The sequence below is a fragment of the Oncorhynchus keta genome, chromosome 13, assembly GCF_023373465.1.
Source record: "Oncorhynchus keta strain PuntledgeMale-10-30-2019 chromosome 13, Oket_V2, whole genome shotgun sequence".
Classification (NCBI taxonomy): domain Eukaryota; kingdom Metazoa; phylum Chordata; class Actinopteri; order Salmoniformes; family Salmonidae; genus Oncorhynchus; species Oncorhynchus keta.
In genome coordinates, this window is record NC_068433.1 from 15,823,459 (window position 1) to 15,845,312 (window position 21,854).

General features: G+C 40.8%; 1 protein-coding gene across 2 annotated transcripts in view; it reads right to left on the bottom strand.

Moving 5' to 3' along the window:
- Window positions 1-6,451: 6,451 nt before the first annotated feature.
- LOC118391932 (protein Dok-7-like) overlaps window positions 6,452-21,854 on the bottom strand; it is a 38,600-nt gene continuing 23,197 nt past the window's right edge. The window contains exons 8-13 of one of the 2 annotated variants that reach the window (XM_035783441.2): window positions 21,445-21,493; window positions 19,469-19,551; window positions 18,030-18,099; window positions 13,610-13,786; window positions 11,992-12,250; window positions 6,452-11,555 (exon numbers count right to left, since the gene is read on the bottom strand). In XM_035783441.2, the coding sequence (XP_035639334.1) occupies window positions 11,540-11,555; window positions 11,992-12,250; window positions 13,610-13,786; window positions 18,030-18,099; window positions 19,469-19,551; window positions 21,445-21,493 (654 nt within the window). In that variant the 3' untranslated portion in view covers window positions 6,452-11,539. The remainder of the gene's footprint in view (window positions 11,556-11,991; window positions 12,251-13,609; window positions 13,787-18,029; window positions 18,100-19,468; window positions 19,552-21,444; window positions 21,494-21,854) is intronic. The other variant, XM_035783442.2, reaches the window with a different exon arrangement.

The window sequence follows — 21,854 nt, forward strand, 5'->3', positions numbered from 1 at the left end:
ACGAGTCTCTGGAAGCAAAGTCAACACAATAACTGTCTGGCAGGAGTTTCATGAAACGGGTTTCAATGGCCGAACAGCCGCAAATAAGCCTAAAATCACTATGCACATTGCCAAGTGTCAGTTGGAGGGGTGTAAAGCTTACCGCCATTGGACTCAGGAGCAGTGGAAACCCTTTCTCTGGAGTGATGAATCACGCTTCACCATCTGGCAGTCCGACAGACCAATCTGGGTTTGGCAGATGCCAAGAGAATGCTACCTGCCCAAATGCATAGTGCCAACTGTAATGTTTGGTGGAGGTGAAATATTGGTCTGGGGCTGTTTTTTATGGTTCGGGCTATGCCCCTTAGTTCAAGTGAAGGGAAATCTTAATGTTACAGCATAGAGTTTGGGGAAGGCCCTCTCGTGTTTCAGCATGACAATGCCCCCATGCACAAAGCGAGGTCCATACAGAAACGGTTTGTCGAGATCGGTCTGGAAGAACTTGACTGGCCTGCACAGAGCACTGACCTCAACCCCATCAGGCACCTTTGTAATGAATTGGAACACCGACCGCGAGCCAGGCCTAATCGCCCAACATCAGTTCCCGACCTCGCTAATGCTCCATAGTCATCATCAGTGACCTGACCTTCACAGTGCCTTCCGGACCTTTGACTTCTAAAGCGTTTGTTAGGGAAACTGATGGAGACAGGACGGGGAAGAGGGAGCCTAGTGGAGGAGTGACTGTAACCATAGAGCTGGTTTGCTATGCCTCTACTCCTCTGCCCTTCACTCCTCTAGCGAGCCATTCCTCTTTTCTCTCTCCTGCATGTAATTCAAAAGAAAAATGTAAAAAATGTTGGAAAGCTGAAAAATGATGCTGTGTGGTCATGTTGACATGATAGAATGTACATGGTGCTACAGTATGCTGATTCATTCCCAACACGGCGCTATATAGCCTACTCAAAAAATCTAATAGCATCATATTCTCTACAGTGCCTTGCAAAAGTATTTATACCCCTTGGTGTTGTTCCTATTTTGGATATCATGTAATTGGTGAAGTGAAATGAAAAAAATACAAAAATACAAAACTGAAAAGTGGTCGGTGCATATGTATTCACCCCTTTGCTTTGAAGTCCCTACATACAATCTGGTGCAACGAATTACCTTCAGAAGTCACATAATTAATTAATTAAAGTTCACCTTTGTGCAATCTAAGTGTCACATGATCACAGTCTGAAAGGTCCCAGAATCTGCAACACCCCTAAGCAAGGGGCACCACCAATAGGGCGACACCATGAAGACCAAGGAGCTCTCCAAACAGCTCAGGGACAAAGTTGACGGAGAAGTAGAGATCAGGGTTTAGTTATAAAAAAAATATCAGAAACTTTGAACATCCCACGGAACACCATTAAATCCATCATAAAAAATGGAAAGAATATGGCACCACAACAAACCTGCCAAGAGAGGGCCGCCCACCAAAACTCACAGGCCAGGCAAGGGGATTAATCAGAGAGGCAACAAAGAGACCAAAGATAACCCTGAAGGATCTGTAAAGCTCCACAGCGGAGATTGAAGTATCTGTCCATAGGACCATTTTAAGCCGTACTCTCCACAGAGCTGGGATTTATGGAAGACTGGCCAGAAAAAAAGCCATTGCTAAAAGAAAGAAATAAGCAAACACGTTTGGTGTTCGCCAAAAGGCATGTGGGAGACTCCCCAAACATATGGAAGAATGTACTCTGGTCAGATGAGACTAAAATTTAGCTTTTTGGCCATCAAGGAAAATGCTATGTCTGGCGCAAACCCAACACCTCTCATCACCCCGAGAACACCATCCCCACAGTGAAGCATGTGGGGATTTTTTTCATCGGCAGGGACTGAGAAACTGGTCAGAATTGAAGGAATGATGTATGGTCCTAAATAGAGGGAAATTCATGAGGGAAACCTGTTTCGGTCGTCCAGAGGATTGAGACTGGTACGGAGGTTCACCTTCCAGTAGGACAATGACCCTAAGCATACTGCTAAAGCAACACTCGAGTGGTTTAAGGGGAAACATTTAAATGTTTTGGAATGGCCTAGTGAAAGCCCAGACCTCAATCCAATTGGGAATCTGTGGTATGACTTAAAGATTGCTGTACACCAGCAGAACCCATCCAACTTGAAGGAGCTGGAGCAGTTCTGCCTTGAAGAATGGGCAAAAATCCTAGTGGCTAGATGTGCCAAGCTTATAGAGACATAACCCAATAGACTTGCAGCTGTAATTGCTGCAAAAGGTGGCTCTACAAAGTATTGCTTTTTTTTTGGGGGGGGGGTGAATAGTTATCCACGTTCAAGTTTTATTTCTTGTTTGTGTCATAATAAAATATATTTTGAATCTTCAAAGTGGTAGGCATGTTGTGTAAATCAAACGATACAACCCCCCCCCCAAAAATATATTTTAATTCCAGGTTACAACCTGGCAACAAAAATAGGAAAAATGCAGAGGGGGTGATTAATTTCACAAGCCACTCTATGTTATTAACTAAAGCATATCACCATGCTCAGGGTTTGCTATTCCTGTGTTGTCCACTCTAGGTGTTTGATGGTAAGGTGCAAATAAGCCTTCCTCTGTTATTGAACTATTTATTGAATTTGGACATTTATTTGTTTTATGTTGCTCGAAAAGACTTGCAAGACCAGGCATGTAGAGTAAAGCTTTTCCTACTGTATTCCACCTGAATAATTGAGAAGAGTGCAGTTATTTACATTTGTTTTGACAAGATGGAAGATTGATAAAGCAAACCTGATGACGTTTCCGTTTCAGGGTCGTCATTATTAATTCAACAGATATAATTTTCTCCGAAGCCGAGAGCGAGAGGTTTTCCGAGTGAACTCATCAAGTGATCGCTCTCATTGGTCAGCTACTTCATTTCTTTCATAGGCACTTCACATCAACCCTGCTTGGTGGTAGAGGGTTTGAAAATATAATATATGCCAATCAAAAGAGTCAGAAACATCACTTTAAACACAGTTGAGTGACAGACAGATTTCACTGCACTTAACTGGTCACATTGTGGGCAGTTGTTCGGCATGGCGTCCTGAGAAAACCTCAGACCCATCTCCGTCTGATCCGAGCTGCAGATGGTGTGACCTCAACCTTTCACATTTCAACAAAATATCAATCAAAGTTTCGTCAAAGTTCAAATTAAACTCCAGTACATTGATTGATGTGAAGGTTAGGCTATCTGTATATTATTTCGCATCCAGGAACACTTTGTTGGCATCTAGGTCTGTCTGTCTATCCATGGGTTACCATGGTGACCTGGCTTGCCTAAAGCCTACCAAGCCAGATTTGACATAGGTAACACAATCCTAGGAAACAATGACCACATTTACATGCACATCAATATCCCGTTATTATTCGTGATTGTCAAGTATTCTGTTTTTGAGCTGACGCATATGAACATCATATCCCGTTTACAATAACCTGAAAAAGCTTGTCTCCCAATTATGAGAAACCTGGATAAGATGTGTGGGATATGACGATCTCAGACGGGATACCGTGGCATGTAAACATCTTATTCCGTTTACTGTCGTTTTTTTGTGGTCTACGCAGGCTCAGTTTCGCATATCATGGATGTTGTGTGATGTTTTCATCTGATTTTCAAACAAATCACTTCAAAAAGTAGGCTATCTGCACAGTTCTATCCATCATAATAATTCCATAATAATATATTTAGCTGATACTCCATACTAGATTGTATAGCCGACTGGCTACTTTCACCCCTAATTTAGACAAGTTTCTGCATATCATTTATGACATTTGGTAGGCCATATTATAATTTCCGACATTTGGTATACCATTTGTTTGTCGACTATAGTTAGATACATGCAGCTTCTTTTGAGTCATAACGTGTTGCCTCAGAAGACTAAATGCTCACCAGAATAATATCGTACATCAATAGAATGAATACCTTAGTTATCTAGTTAACACTGGTAAAGATGCCTGTTTCGTTTAGGTCTGCGTTTAGGGACCGGGGAGAACACAATAACTCCAAAACAGTGGAAAGATTGGTCCTCTGCAAAATGTCCAAATGTCATCAGTTTTAAGGAAATGAAAAGCTGCAAAAAGGATGAAACACGTTTCGGATAAGACTTCAGTTGGTCTTAGGTGCATATTTTATGTGGTTGACATACTGTCTGCTTGCATAAGAGTCTCAAAGATAACACTTTACAGTGCATTCACAGTTTCTCAAGAGATGCTGAAAGAAAGAAATTATATTTCTCCAATCCTGTTCCCAAGACAAAATTAACATCTGTTCTATAATTTTACTGCAAGATATGAATAATTCAGCAGGAGCTAATATTATATTATGCTACATGTGAGAGTTTATAGGCCTACAGTCAGTGTCCATCAGAGGACACTGGTGGGAGGAGTTATAGGACAGGCTCATTGTAATGGCTGGAATGGAATAAATGGAGTGGTATCAAACACATAAAGCAAATGGAAACCACATGTTTGACTCTGTTCCAGCTATTCCATTCCAGCCATCACAATGAGCCTGTCCTCCTATAGCGCTTCCCACCAACCTCCTCTGGTGTCCATATTTCAGTTATTATTCCATTTAAATATTAGGAATATTCTGTTTATTCATGGATACTCGTAGACCTTAAGCTGGATATGAACTACTATCCGGAATACTCTGCGTATATAAACGTGGTCAGTGGAGAACTGTGTTACCTGTGGGATTTATAAACAGGGGGAAAGTGTGTGAGAGCGTTTATGGGAAGAACTTCCCCATTTCTACCAGAAGCTTACCAGTTGCCATTTTGGGAGCCTAAAGTGGTGTTGATTGAAGAACTTGTGCAGCTAGGCGATTTGGGGATGAGGCCCATCTGTGCAGCTTTGGACAGTGTTGGCGTTGTCGGTGATTTGTGCAAAGTATTATTTACTTTGTGGTGATCTGCCCATGTAGTTAATTCATAATGTTTTTATGAAGAATTCACATCATGTTTCTGTAAAACTTGTAAGCATGCTGTTGAGGCCCAGAGGTATTGGAACAAAAAACAGTGTGTGTGATCAACTAACTACACATTCTGTGTTGCATGAAAATAGCTTTGGGGTTTTCTAATATTTAACTTAATTATCTAACAAGCACATTGCATTTCATTGTAAGCCTTCTCATTGACATTGTAACTATCCTAATTTTTTTATTACATATTTTTGTTTGAGAATGTAAGCCAGAAGCTACATCAACACTTGCATAACACAAAGAAGGCCTGAATGCACGATGTGCGGAAGTCTAATCACGTGTCAAGTAAATGTTTGGTCAAATTATTGGCGCACATTTCATTTTGATATTTAAACGCTGTTAAAATACCAATTTGCAATCCTCCAAGTGGATGTGAAGCTTAGGTACAGACTAATACTCACGATAAAAAAGTTTTGTTTATTTCCATATAGCCTATGTTTCCTTTGTTTGTAAGTCATGCGTTTATGAGCTCCATTGTCTGTCTGTCTAGCCATCTGTCATTTCAGTCATATGGGAGCGCTCGTGGGTCCACGGCTCCATTTACGTTTTTCCGCATATTGGCCTGCATTAGCCTACTATTATATATTAGGAAATATATATTCATTAAAAGTGTTGCCGCTTTGAGTTGAGCCAGGAATGTTTGAGATGTCAATGGCTGTGTTTACACAATCAGCCCAATTCTGATCTTTTTGCCACTAATTGGTATATTGACTAATCAGATCAGAATGGTCTATGTAAACGCAGCCTATTTAGACACCATACATAAGGTCTCGTTTCCCTGCTCAGACATTGCATGCATCAACCAATGGTTGCGTGACACATCATATGTTATAGCAATCTATCTTTCGATGACCCAGTCGATGATGTAGCATGCAACCATTGGGTGATGCATGGTACATCTGAGCAGGGGAACGCGACCATTGAGTTGATGCCAGTTTTGGTTAAGTGTAAATTCTCAACTCAAACGTTCCCTCTGCAACTAGTCATGTGAGTTGAAAAGTATCGCCAAGTAACGGTTGGTCGAAAATCTGCTGCTTACAGCTAAATAGCAGCCTGTTATCAACAGGTAATCACAGCTAATTATGAAAGATGTTTGATCCCATCAGCTAGTCACTAGCCCGGTGTACCCCAACCTGCTATAGTTGTTTTGGCAGGGTAGGCCTGATTTTGAACTTCAGCTTTTGATTTAATTTGAACCAGTGTTTTAGCAGTGACAGAGAATTTCTCTATTTTGTAAATATTTGTATAGCCCTATGTAAATAGCGATTGGATTGAGTCTTCTACCTTTTCACTGCAAATAAACTGGACACTGTTTTGCACCTGATCCTGTTGCCTCCTGTTACTTCCCTGATGGTTTCTCTAACATTTGGTCCCTACAACAAGCAGAATAATTTATCCACATGAGGATAAAATTAGTCCCATGAGTGAACCAGTCAAACATCAAAACAATGTTATTTGTTATAAATACAATTTAATGAAAATAAGGCTTTTGGAAAAATACAGACATTGTTTTTAAAACTCTTTACATTGATCTGTGCACATATCTTCAAATGTTTAATGTATGAGAAAACCAAGATGACGAATTAAAACAGGGGAAAGTATTTACAGATACTGGAGAAATACACAGTACCAGTCAAAAGTTTGGACTCATCTACTCATTCAAAGGCTTTTCTTTACTTTTACTATTTTCTACATTGTAGAATAATAGTAAAGACATCAAAACTATGAAATAACACATGTGGAATCATGTAGTAACCAGTAGTTTAGATTCTTTAAAGTAGCCACTCTTTGCCTTGATGACAGCTTTGCACATGCTTGGCATTCTCTCAACCAGCTTCACCAGGAATGCCTTTTCTACAGTCTTGAAGGAGTTCCCACATATGCTGAGCACGTGTTGCCTGCTTTTCCTTCACTCTGCAGTACAACTCATCCCAAACCATCTCAATTGGTTTGAGGTCGAATGATTGTGGAAGCCAGGTTATCTGATGCTGCACTCAATCACTCTACTTCTTGGTCAAATAGCCCTTACACTGCAGTGAGGTGTGTTGGGTTATTGTCCTGTTGAAAAACAAATAATAGTCCCACTAAGCGCAAACCAGATGGGATGGCATATCGCTTAAGAATGCTGTGGTAGACATGCTGGTTAAGTGTGCCTTGAATTCTAAATAAATCACAAACAGTGTCACCAGCAAAACACCATCACACCTCCATGCTTCACGGTAGCAACCACACATCCAGAGATCATTCTCTCACCTACTCTGAGTCTCACAAAGACACAGCGGTTGAAAGCAAAAATCTAAAATTTGGACTCATCAGAGAAGGACAGATTTCGACCAGTCTAATGTCTTGGGCCAAGCAAGTCTCTTTTTCTTATTGGTGTCATTTGATGAAACTTGAAAAGTTCTTGACATTTTCCAGATTGACTGACCTTCATGTCTTAAAGTAATGTTGGACTGTCGTTTCTCTTTGCTTATTCAAGCTGTTCTTGCCATAAGAGGGAAATAAATTCCACAAATGAACTTTTAACAAGGCACACCTGTTAATTGAAATGCATTCCAGGTGACTACCTCATTTAAATAATTTTTTAAATATATTTTTTTTAAGCTGGTTGAGAGAATGCCAAGAGAGTGCAAAACTGTCATCAAGGCAAAGGGTGGCTACTTTGAAGAATCTCAAATATAAAATATATTTGGATTTGTTAAACACTTTGTTTGTTATTACATGATTTCCACCAAAATCTAGGCAGAGAGATTGGAAATTCAAACACCTGACCACAGATAAAATAATGTCTAATCACGATATAGCTACCGTAGCTTTGATTGGACTGATCATGTCAACATTGTACTTTCAAAATCTTAGATAGCAAGCTTGCAGTCCTTCTCATATGAAGAGAAATTATAGATGAAACATATCGGTGCTCATCGGCCATTGGACATTACTCAATGAGTGGAGGAATCTGTGTTTAGCTTCAAGAGTTGCAAAGCAATCACTAGCCTGCTATTCAGTGGAGTTGGTGTGTGCACCATAAATTCGGAGAATGCCAGACTCTGATGACGAAGTTTGATGTCAAAATTTGCCCCACGAAAGATGTGCACCACCTTCCTGTTCAAGTGAGTCCAAAAATGTATTGTATGCTGCTGCAAAAATGATGTAATATGCCAGGGAGATATGTATACTGTAGCCAAGAAATCATTACTACGTAAGCAGTTAGTTGTTGGTGGTGCACATGTAGCTGATAGCCTGTTTAAGAGAAATGTCATCATCGAATATTGTAAGAGCGTTCATTATCTGCTTATATGCCCCATTTATCTATCCTATGGTTCTGACTTGGTGTACAGGGTGAATATGGTAAAAACCACCTGTTCTGAATTATGTTGCTGTACATTTCAAAAGTGCTGAGTAAATAGTTTTATTGACTACATCCATCCTGACTCGCTCATTAATGTCCTAATCGAAATTACGGATCGCCTCCTATCCACTCATCGTCCCCTTATGCCATGGTTTGTACATCTCAAATGTCAGTAGAAACCACATTTGTTTAAGCAAGTAGGCCATATCAGCTATGTTTTTTAAAAGGCAGTAAATGAGGCTGAATGAACTGTTTCCGCTGCCAGAGAAGGCTCTGCTGATAGCCAGGTGTAGGGGTGGTAAGGATTCACTCCATGGTTCTGTAAAGAAAGCTCTGCTGTTTGGACAACTTTATGTAGGCACTAACAGTTTGCGGGCACCGTATTGTATTGTTTTATTTTATTTTGCAGGCATGTAAACAAACATTTTTGGGGGAGTTCCCCACTTCCACAAGGATTTAGATTTTAAATGCCAATCTATACTTGGCATGTAGGTTTCTCACTCATGGGTGGCACAAATTAGGATATGGGGGATGGGAATGGGTGGAGTATATGCAAATTAAATATAGGAGTATGACTATTGTTTAAAAACTGTAGTGTTTTTGAGGGCACTGTAGTGTTTAGGCGTACATTACTGTTGTATTTACTTAAGTGTTTTTTGCGGATATTTTTGTAGTATTTACTATAGAATTCTACAGTATATTACAAAATTCTATAGTAAGTACTCCACATGATTGAAGGATGCTACAGGATGTGGCATTGTATTCTCCAGTATGCTGCTAAATTATATAGTAAGTACTACACATGAGCAAGGGATACTACAGTGTGTAGTATAGTTACTATATAATTTAGTCGTATACTTGTGTTGAACAATTATATTGGAAGCACTACACAATCGAAGGATACTACAGTGTGCAATATAGTATTCTACAGTATACTACAGTTTACTACAGAATGATGTAATAAATACTATGGTAGAATCTTTTCCTATCGGTGAAACTTTCAACAAACAGTAGGGAATACGGACAAGAAGCAATTTATATTCCTCTAAGGTAAAATATACAAAGGAACTCCTGTCTTAAATTATCTATTTCAAAAATGTATGTGTGCATAATGGGGGCCAAAGGCTCTTTTGAAAAACATTTCCGGGATATTGTTTTACATTTTTCATTTCTGCAAAGCTGAAAAAAGATCCTATGAATTTTCTTTCGACATGTTCTGAATTATTTATAGGGTGTGTGTTGCTAAAGCTCTGTCTGTCCCTCAGCGAAGCCACGTGAACCGTGAAAGCTGAAAAACAAATGGAGAGCACCTAGAAATGAACTCTACATATGTGGTCAACAGTGGGCAATTAGCCGCACTCAAGCCAACCAAAGTTCATTTAGACAACAAAGAACAATAACAAGCCTGGGCTGAGTCATCAGAAGCCATTAATGAGGATTTAATTGTGTTGTTCTCATCGGTATACAAAGACCGCCGCAGCTTCTATGCCCACTTTGTTGCATTAGCTTCACAAAGTTTCTAAAAAGCGTGGTGAGCGTTCTGAATGAGTAAGACGGCATGTAATGTACAGGACAAATAGAGACTGATTATCCATTATCTTCCCTGCCCTGTGCTGAACTAGCCTCTATCAAAAGGCCTCAATCAAGTATTTCGTACAACTAACCGCTGTAGAATTAATACAATGATAATCAGAGAGGAGTTATGGAGGGGGACGCTCTTCATTTTTTCATCTCCCTCATCTTCCCCAAATGAGATTCTAATCATTTGTAAGTCGCTCTGGATAAGAGCGTCTGCTAAATGACTTAAATGTAATGTAAATGTATCAGATTAGGGGTGGCACTGGTAAGACTGTGAAAAACCCACTGCTCGTCCGGGTAATGACTCCCCCTAAGACTGGCACTTTCAGCCCCCCAAACCACCCAAGTCTGCCCGGGCTGTGACAGTGACATAATGTCTTCTAATGAGATTTCTGAATATACAAAAGCCTTGTTCACACTGCAGGCTTTATTGCTAAAATCAGTTGTGTTTTTCAAATCCGTTCTGGACTACTGAATGTCCAAACAGCAAGTTACAAGTGACAAAATCGGATTAGTGTGTTCTGACACCATTTGCTGACAAAGCTATGCTAGTAGTAATGACGGATGTGTGTGCAGTGTTGTAGGCTGATTGGTGGTGGTGCTTGTGCATCCGATCCCTCAGAGGTTAGGTAGCAAGACAAGGTGGCAACAATGCCTGCCATGGACATCTCCCAGTTGCTTTGAATGTTCAAAATCATAGTGTAAGAACACTTTTAAAATGATACAGTCTATTTTGGCTAGTTAGCTAGGTAGCTGTTTAGCTTTCTAGCACATTCACTCATTTGTTGGTAAACAATTAACAAGCTAGTTAGCTACCGCATGTTCACGTCAAACTGCCAACAGAGCAGCTAGCAAGCAACAAGATATGCCGAATAACAGTCTAAAAACCCCTTGAGGGCAAATTATTCAGATTTGACCGTTTAGCCACAATTTACATGGCCAGGAATCAGATTTGTATCTCTTCAAACCACCTAAGAATGTGGTTTGAAATGTAGGTTGAAATGTCCGATTACATGTGCTTTTGAACTGGTCAGTCTGCAGGAAAAAGAGCAGATGCAAATCAGAAATGCAAATAAATAGGATTTGAGTCACTTTAAACTGCCAATGTGAACACAGCTAAAGAGAGCCTTGATTGAAATGTCCCCTTCCATCCAAGCAGCAACTTTAGTTTTTTTCCTTAGAGTCTGATTTCATGTTGCTTTTGTGATGATTGTGGAGCGTCAGTGCTGTAGGCCTACTGTTAGTATAATTCACACTGAGGGCAGAAGGCGTGATTCTTGGGGTTAGCCTTCCCCGGAAGAGCCCAGTAATTGGGACAAAATTCAATGGAAGCTGTCAACAATCGGTGTTAAAGATATCAAATCTGGCAGATCTCAGAGGAGTTTGACATCACGGCAATTTGAGGCGTCCCAGGAAATCCATGTTTCTGGTGAATTCTATACAACAGCCTAGTCTAGGCCAGTCATATGCCCTGTGGAGGTCAAGATTGGAGTTGGGATGTCACTGTGGTACTACCCTCCTCCTCTGCTCCAGGGTGTGAAGACCCTCCTCTCTCCCCAAGGCATGCTGGGTACCCGTTTTGTGGGCGGCATCCGTAGCAGTGATGTCGATCAGGGCATATTTAGAGGAACTTTTCCCTGTAGAGTGAAGAAACACCAGACAGTCCATGAGATCAGTAATATTGTTGACCCTCCGTTCAGGACATCGTGCATAAAAATAGAATGAACACGGTAGGGAGGTTTATTTAAAAACAATGAGTGATCACTCTTGTGTACGGTTACCATTCAAATGAGAGAACAGCAATATATTTCTGCCCTTGAGCTACAGAGGAAGCAATGAGATTGACTTCAAGATTGCTTCAGCTATGCATTCTCCAGGCGATCTCATAAAGTGGACAAATCCTTACACACATGCTCGCACGCACACACACACACACACACACACACACACACACACACACACACACACACACACACACACACACACACACACACACACACACACACACACACACACACACACACACGTCAACACACTCTGGGAAGATGACCACATTAGAGCAAGAGACTTCACCATGGTATTCCGAACGCCCTATGACCTTCTGACGCGGCTAAACTGGAACGCTGCTCCTCCAAGTGATATATAGATGATAGCACACACCAGGACGGAAATCCTCTCGCTGACATTGGAAATGAACCTTTCTCGCGTTGACCAAGACTGTCCCTCATATTCCCGGAGAGTAATGATGTTAATGGTTGACTTTTTTGCCGATTAGACCACGCTGATGACGGTGGCTCAGTTGTCACTCGGAAAGATCGGGAGCAATCTCCAACTAATGGAGAAATAGAAATAGGGGATTATCATTTACCAAGAGTCTCTCAAGTCTTATTGGAATCGATACGCCAGTGGTCGCAAGCTACCCTGTCCCTCTTCACCATCCTGTAGTTCTGAGCGATTAGCGCTTTTTGAGGTCTGTGAGGTCGGTTCAGTTTATATATAGTACATTATAGTACTGTTTCGACGATTTTTCAAACACCAAATACATGATGAAATAAAGACAGTAAAATTATTTTAGAGCTTTTCAATTAAAATTCCATAGCCAAAAATTGTGATCATTGTGATCATAACATTTCCAAAAGATTGAAAATATTCCATTGCCTATCTCAGGTCCACATTGGGTAGAAAAATAGGAAACGATGAAATATGAAATAACTATGAAATAATACAATACTTCAGTTGTGTATATTAATTCGTTTTTATTTACTGACTTTAATATTTTTAATTCCTTAAAGTAATCCTCTTCTCTCTGCTCAGGCAGTAGCAGCCAGCCAGACAGACAACCTACGTTATCTCTGTGCTCCCCATACTGTACTGTCTTTAGTCATCCTATTTGTCTAGACTAGCCTGCCGAAGTATTCTGCAGAGCTGTCTGACAAAATTAGTAGATAAGGCATACTTTCACAAACTGTCTCTTTCCTTCTCGTAGTTGTATTATGCATATTCCTCGCTCTCATGTGGTCTATGTGTACCTAACTTAATTTAGCAGGTGAAAAAGTCTCTGTCTGAGCTGGCGCAATGAATTATGGTCATTGTAGTTAATTACTACATTTCTGCACTGAACTAGGTTGAATATTTGCTTATGAAAACTACAACTCCCTTCAGCCCAGCATCCCACATAGTTCTTGATGTCGGTAGTTGTTTAATTACCGGGAAAAAAATAACATTTTGGTTCATCCCTCAGCACTACTAGTCTGTTTCTTTTTGCGTGCAACCAAGAAATCTGAAATACAAATGGTCACACTTGAGTCTTGTGCTCACGCAAGAAATATATTGTATGCCACTTGATATTGACTTTGATCACAATAATACCTTCAATATACAGTGTACTTACATGTCACAGGAGACTGCTGAGAGCAGGTTAGTTCATAATAATGGTTGGAATGGCGTGAAGGGAATGGTATCAAACACATGGAAACCATATGTTTGAAACCATTCCATTTAATCCGTTCCAGCCATTACTAAGAGCCTGTCCTCCCCAATTAGCCATGTACAATAGTGCACTTCAAGATGCACATAATTTCAATTGGCTATAGAAAAATTCATAGCAAGGCAGAAGACATTGAAATCACAGAAGTGCGGACCACCAGAGACCCATAAAAGACAGGTTGTTATTGAGAAAATGGGCTCTTACTCTGTCCTGGAAGGTGTTGGCCAGTCCCCCTGACCCCAGCATGCTCCTGATGCTCCAGCTCCATGTAGTTCAGCTGTTTCTTAGACATGGGGCTGATGGGAATATTGATGTATGTCACACCATCACCACGGGGTCTTTCTGGAGCCACCATGTCTGGCGGAAACACAAACCTGGCCCCTGCCAATAGAGAAATACCAGGGTGTTATTCACAGATCGTTCTGGAGGCACAGATGATGCATACCTAAAAAAAAATATGAATCTGAACCACACGAGTGTTATTTCCAGAATGAACTTCTCTACACTCTACCATATTCTCAATATTAGTGACCTACTGGTGGCCATTTTGTGGCACTTAACATGCTGCTGTGAGTTTCTGTTGGTGTCTCCATCAGGGCAAAGCAATGGTCTCATAGAAAAATCTAGTCCTTGATAGGACCTACAAAAGGTATTAGCAAATGTGTGCAACTGAACCTACTATAACAGATGCCGTATCTTAATTTGATCATCCTGTTGTTACAGGAATTTTCCTGCCCTGCAAACTTGTAGTGTATTCAAGGTTTAAAAAGGTTTGTGAAGTTTGTAATTTCCACTTGAATATTTCAGACTTGGTTTCCCCTAACGAAAAATGTATCAACCCATACAAAAAAATGGATTATAATCATTGATTATAATCCACATTACAATTCAAATGTAATGTTGCTTTAGGATGATTTTTTAAGATATGGTATCTGTACATACCCAGGACTAAAGTTATTATTTATTTCTGAACGGTTGAAATAGTGGGGAAAATACATCTTAAAACAACCAAAAGGTGTGTATTGTATCAGTTTTAAAAGTATTTCCTGTCAGACACAGAAATTAGACTAATAGAGCAAGTCAATTTGTTCCACCCACATGCTTTGCACCTGCTCTCAGATAGTGTAGAGAGACAAGAGAAGGAAGTCCCCAAAGAGCTTTGCCTGTCATAAAGCTGAAAGCCATTCAGGGTAAAGAGAGGAATACATTACTGGGTGGTTGACTGCCATTGACCTCAATGTCTTATTCGTTCAATGGTATATAAAGTAGCTAAAATATGTACATTTCAGAGTACTGGTAGTCGCTTTTTATCAGCTACAGTAGAAGCCATCGCTTTTCACAACCTGATCCATTACGGCGTTCCCGGCCTTGAATTAAATAACGTATACAACTACAACCTACAAATAGGGATTTGGGAAGGATCTGATTCAAGGGCTATAACAGAATTTGGTGTTAAACTTTTAGATAGCGATGTAAATCATTACTGCTCACGTAATCTTTTAAATGCTTCAGTAAAATCTCTTAAACTGCAGTAAGATGTTACTATATCTTCTATTGTAACCTGAGTATCTGCTATCACCACCGGCACGATGCAAAACACTGGACGCAGCTGTTCTTGTGTAAACATTGTTAAATCACATTCATCTTTCTAGGTCAGTGCATCTACTCCCTATAGCCAGGGGCCATTATCTGGAAGAACAAACACTGCATTAAAGGCCCTTTCTATATAAAACAGTTATGGTGGTCGTCTTACTGTGAAAACAGTGGGATAGGAAAACCGATACCGCTTTACACAGATAGTTCTAAACAGACCATGGGAGGATTTATGTCACTTTTTCCTGTAAAGTCAGCTAGCTTGATTTAGGATCAAAAAGCACCAGATACTGTACAAATGTTTCACAAATACAACTATAGGATAAAACGTTCTCCCTATTAGTACACAGTTTTTGACACAAGCCTCTGTTTCATTTAGCTTCTCTCAAGACAGTCAAACGACAGTATCCCTCATACATACTGATACAGTACATAAAACGCAACGTTAGTGGACTAGCGTTCTGTACATCAAACTGCCTCACGCTAGAGAAGCAGGAGAAAGGCTCCTGCCCTATGGGCTACACTGGCTCGGAAAAGGCAACCTACTTCTACAGCGATTCCATTCCTTCATTCCATTTCAATCCTTCAAAATGGCGGCATTGGCACCCTAACCAGCTGAGCACCAACAGTGTCAGGGCAATATTTCTCCAAAGTAATTGAGAAGCCATTCGAGACTGGCAGTCTCTCTGCGTGTCTTTCCTTTGGTATCGCCTGAGAGTACTGATGCCTAATTGATCAGACATTAACCATCCCTTGCAATCACAGCAGGCCGTAATGGCAGTCCATTATGACAGTGGGCATGCACACAGCTTCAGAAGCCGGGATCTTTTAGCCTCCTTTCACACAGAGTAAGCCCAGCAGGGGGGCAGCCATTTTGGCAGACAGCTCTTTGTGGTGCAGCACCGCTCTGTGGATTCTCTTTGGAAGGTCGGCTGCTTTGGCTTGTAGAACAGAGTGCCAATGGTCTGTGCCAATTGTCTAAGCAGGGGCTCTATGCTGCTACTCTAGCTTTTTGTTGTACTCTGGTGGGTAGGAATTTGTTTTATCAAGCCCAGTTGAGAGGTTATTTTGTCACTGAAGTTCTGTGAAATTTTAGAAGTAAGTTTATTTTTAATAAGGGGCTGAAGGTAGCCAGTTTTGAAAAGTTCAGGGAATTTTTTGGCACAGGTTGTTGGACATTTAAAAAAAAGTACAGTCGCTAGAGAGCTGATTCTTTTGTAAGGTAAACAGTGTCCCCAGTACTCATGACCGAAGACCTGTCCTAGAGAGTTCCAGCAAGCCTGAGGGGCACGAACTACTATCTAATGTTATGGCTTCAACAGGAGGAGGGTGGCAAGGTGACACGGGAACTGAAGCCAAGTGTGGGAGGAAAATGGTGGTGGAATGAGTGATGGGTGTGGTGCCACTGTGTGACAGCGGTGAGGATAGTTCCAGAACAGGTGTGTAAAGGACTGAGGGGACGTGGGAGTGGGCGGCCTAAGTGACCCTGATGACTGTCCCTTCACCTCACATCATGGCCAACACTCTTGTCATGTGCACTTCACTGCCTGGACATCCTTTGCGGAAACGCTGTGTGCCAACAGTACAACAGTAGAGTGAGTGTACTTCTCACAGCTGTAACAAAAATGTGTGCTCCTTATGCAACATGAGTTACATAAATACAAAGGCAGGATGAAGCGCTCAGACATTTTCAAACACACAGAGGTGACAATAGACATGGAAGCACAGACAGAAGCCTGAGAAGTGTACAGCATGTAAAACAACAGGACAAAACACATTTTTACTCACTGTACTGTACAATACTTCAATTGAGTTGGCGGCGCAAAAAGCTAGTTTGACACAGGCACATACTATTTATCAGACGTTAGTTAAGGCCAGAGCTATACATTTAGAGAATTAGGCCAACGTTTAGAATGTTGAATACTGTTCTAATTCGAGACATTTAGTTATGTAGCTTTGTTCCCTATGCAATGTTAATGGGGAGAAAACATGGCTGCTATAGAATGTTGAAATGTGATGTAAATGCATCATAATGCAGAAACCGCATATGCCCAACTCTCTAAATACACTGCTCAGGTTAAGGCACGCTAGGTGTTCTAAAGTGTACACCTCGTCAAATGAATATATATATATATGCCATTTAGCAGACGCTTTTATCCAAAGCGACTTACAGTCATGTGTGCATACATTCTACGTATGGGTGGTCCCGGGGATCGAACCCACTACCCTGGCGTTACAAGCGCCATGCTCTACCAACTGAGCTACAGAAATGAAGTGTTCCCTGTCAGGCGCTAGTCTATTACCTTTGCTCAATCTCACAGAGCACTCCAGGTGTCACAGACCTGTCTGTACCTCTTCTTCGCCCTCTCTGACCCCTACATCTGGTGCTTGTCTCAATCCAACAGGATGCTGTTTGTCTGTCTGTCTGCCATTCCAGACGGTCAATATGTCATTCCACACACTCTGAGCAGCAGGTGATAACTCATCAAATGATCCACTCTAATGGAGAGAGAGCACAGGAACTTCGGCGAGAAATTGAAAGGTGAAGTTCAGCTAAAAACTTGCCTGCGATTGACAACTGAGAATTAAGAAGTTACCTCAGTTGACCTGAGAAGTTGATAGCCTAGAAGCGAAACCCAAAATTTTCTGTTGAGGAAGATAAACAAAAATAAACTGCCCATCAGTCAGAGGCACATTAAGGGCAGCCATTGTAGATTTAAAATAAAATAATAATTTCACCTTTATTTAACCAGGTAGGCCAGTTGAGAACAAGTTCTAATTTACAACTGCGACCTGGCCAAGATAAAGCAAAGCAGTGCGAGAAAAGCAACAACACAGTTACACATGGGACAAAACAAAAGTACAGTCAATAACACAATCGAAAAATCAATATACAGTGTGTGCAATGTTTTGACTGGCTCAGTATTCAGACAAAAAAACTAACATAAATGACAAACCTCATTATCTGGCTCTCTCCACGCTCATTTTCGGCTATTGTGGGACAGAACACTGGAATATTAAATGCACTCACCTTCAGTCTCATGAAGGAACCGTTGTTGTCCACAACTGCCCACCAGCTCATACTTGCTTTTCTCCTCTGGCTGAAAGACACAATAAGTAACATGCTTGTTTAGAAGGGCGGTTTTACATCAAACTAAGTCAAGCCTGAGGCTGTAGTTAATTACAAAGAATTCAGTCCAACTTGAATAAATAAATATATATTTCAACAACAGACTAAAACCCAGACTTAAAGATAATCTCTACTCAACAGTTCACGGGAGTCACTCAAGTCAGATTTAGAATTGACTAATTGGAGTGTACTGAAATCTTACAGGCTTGTCTACTTAAGCTGAAAGGGGCATGTAGCTTGAGGTGTCTCTTGTTCTTATTGAGGCTTATTCATGCCTTTTCTTCTGAGACCATTGTTCTGGGGGTTTTGCTACTGTCTTTGGTGTGAAAACATGATGGAAAAGTGCAGCCTCAATGCTTCCTGTCATACTGAAGCGTAAGAGATCCTGACTTAGGTAGTAAAGCTCTTACACAATGTGTTCTGTCTGGTCTGCTCCATAGCTGCCAAACAGTGTGTTACACTGACTTGCTTGGCACACCCACATAATCCTCCCCAAAATAACTGCCACTTTATTCTAATGAACTGTTCTTAAAGATGCACTCTCAAACTTTTGTATAATTTCAGCCAGTAAATTTGAAAGTGGCTCTCACGATCCAAAATGGGTCACTGTTTTCTTGTGTACTACATCATCCAACTGTGTACTACATAAATACAACTGTGTACTACATAAATACAACTGTGTACTACATCATCCAACTGTGTACTACATAAATACAACTGTGTACTACATAAATACAACTGTGTACTACATAAATACAACTGTGTACTACATAAATACAACTGTGTACTACATAAATACAACTGTGTACTACATAAATACAACTGTGTACTACATAAATACAACTGTGTACTACATAAATACAACTGTGTACTACATAATCCATTTTGTGTGATATGTTACAAATGTAGCAATTTGTATATCATACGAATTTTGCAATATGTTACACATCTCTTGTGCTGAAGATCCCAGAGTGCATCTTTAAGATGAGAAGGACTGTCACTTAAGGCCACCATTGTGTATAAGAGCAGTACTGACACATCACATAAACATTGTTGACATTCATCAATGTTTGTTCCACTCATGTTAAATACTAGGGTCACAAAGAAATGGCAGACTGCAAATGTTTGGATAAATTATGAAAAATATATAAACAACCCAAAGTGTTCTAAGTAACTATGCAATCTCTTGTAATCTTTGCTGTTACTTTCTCAAAAAATGAAGTATTTCCCTTTTTTGCCATAGACATTTGGCCTCACAGGTGTTTCCTGTGAAAACAATTGAAGCATGTGAGTGTGATGATCGTAAGAGGAGTGAGGAATCCCATTCATAAACCTCCTACCTCTGAACTCTTCTCCAACGCCCAGCTATCCATGGTATCATACTCAACTTTGCTCCTCTCCTCCTTACTTTTCAGCTTCTTGTCTGGTGGCAAGAGGAAAATAAAGTGTGTTTGAGATGTGCAACAACACATCAGACTCCTATTACACTGCAGTAAAGCCTGTGAGAAAAATATCCCTATATCAGGTTTTCCTTTTTGTCTACTATAGATGTAGGATCTTAATTTGAGCCAGTTTGCTACAGCTGGAAAATAATCCTGCAGCAACAGGAAATGTGAATTACTACATGCATTATAATTAATTTACATTTTTGTAGGGGTTGATACATTTTTCATAAGGGAAAATCAAGTCTGAAAATTCAAAGTGGAAATTACAAACTTCAGGAGCCTTTTTAAACCTCAAATGTTCAACTTTTACACTACACTTTTTACATTTCCAAATTAAGATCCTACATCTGTACATGCTGTGTACTAATGCAGTCAAAGAAGTGGTGTCTCTTGGTCCCCAAACATGTAACCTGTCTGATCCTAGGATAAGAAACGACGATTGCAGGGGATTGATTAATCAACGTCTTACAAGACCGCAACATGTCAGAGGACAGGATATACTTTAGCATTACATTGTCTGGAGCTCCCTAGTGTGGTTGGGATAAGTGCTGTATTACTCATGGGGATGGCTCTGTTACGAGCACAGCAGCCAACACAGTGGCCCTGATGTCATTTCCAGTACAAATGGAAACCTCCACAAAACCGCATTGTCTAAATAACAGTCAGCGTAATGCTATACAATCTGGGGTCATGCTGAACAAATATGACAATGGTCTATTTAGTTAGTCATTTTCTTGTTTACCATCACAGTAATGTAAAATTATATTGCTTCTTATAACATTCTGTTTCATCCTGAAGCAACTGGTTGAGATTCTCTGCATCTCTCCCAACCATCTAAGCAGCTCAATCGCAAAATCAATGCAGCATGAAGAAACATAGAGAGGCATCGACAACTTGACAAAGGGAGGAGAAATAGTCCAGGAAATACAGAAAAGAAAAGATCTTAGTCAAGGAGAACAGGGAAAGAAGTGAATAAACAAGAGGGAGGAATCCATGAAGGAAGAGGCAGGCGTTGTCTGTTAGCATGGAGTTCAGTCAATAAAGAGTGGAGGAAATCGAAGGGGAGCGCTCTCTTACCTTCAACGGAACTGAATGACCTTTCACCTCCACACATGGAAGGCCTCCATCTTGTAATTTAGGGTACGGCAGTTGCACTTCAATGGGCTTCTCTTCTTTAGGTGTCCCTTTACAGTCCACACCGTTCTCCAAGCAAGGCCCAGAGGGTAGTGGCTGTCGAAAACATACACCACTGTGGTGAATCTAACCAACCTATAGGACAACGCTGTTCCCGGGCAATGCTGGTGTCACCCTAGTGGGCGAATAGCACTCCTCCCCGTTCTTGCACTTGAAGCAGTTTCGTAAAATGATAGTCCCCTTGTCTCCCCCCTTGTGGCCTTGTCAAGCCGAGTTCAGATCACACAAAGGTCTGCAGGTGGTAAGGTTTCTTGGGATGTAAGCTCACGTCCCAAAGCAGAGGCCGTTGACTCATACAGATTCTGTGTGTTTGTCTTTTTACATGGTTCTCCGGTTGTGCCACGGGAGCCTAATAGCTCAGCTGAGAGCTGCTGGTTCCTCATTCATCCTCTTCAGCTTCTCAGAGCTGCGATTGGTCACTGAGGCAGGTGAGGGCGTGGTCTCGATAACCTCAGTCCAAAGGTTCTGTGCTTGCAGCTCAAAGTATATCTAGTTATACACGTTCTGCACATCGGTTTAATAATTCATGGGATTCATTAATAAGAACAAACTACTTATCGAAACATGCTGCAAAATAAACAAGTCTGAAAATAAATTCATGCTTGGACAGGGATATTAAAGGCAAATAATAGCATCGGTGTGCATACACACGCACACAGCCAGTGGAACAGACTTACCTGGTATGGCTGGCATTGCCGAGCCCACTGTGGAGGAGAGCGGGTTCCCCTGTGAGAAAATAAGGAAAGAGAACATCTTCAATAATTCAGACTAGATGAAAACGTTCCTTTCACACAATATTTTCTCTTTTTGTGCCAGCCTTTCAACTAATATAACTAGGGCATTGTCTTTATGTAAAAACATGAGAGCCACTATGGCTTGCTCACATAGAGTTACAATGACTTATTGAAACCCAAGGGCGCTTAATGGTCTTTGTTTTCCTAGCTGAGGTTGAGTATCACAACGATGTTGATAGATGCGCACTCACACAATGCTTTATCCAATAGGACCGGTGCTGGGCAGCTAACAGAGGAATTATTGTACTGTAAGGCTGGACCTTTACGGCACTCATAGGGAATATCTTTCAAAG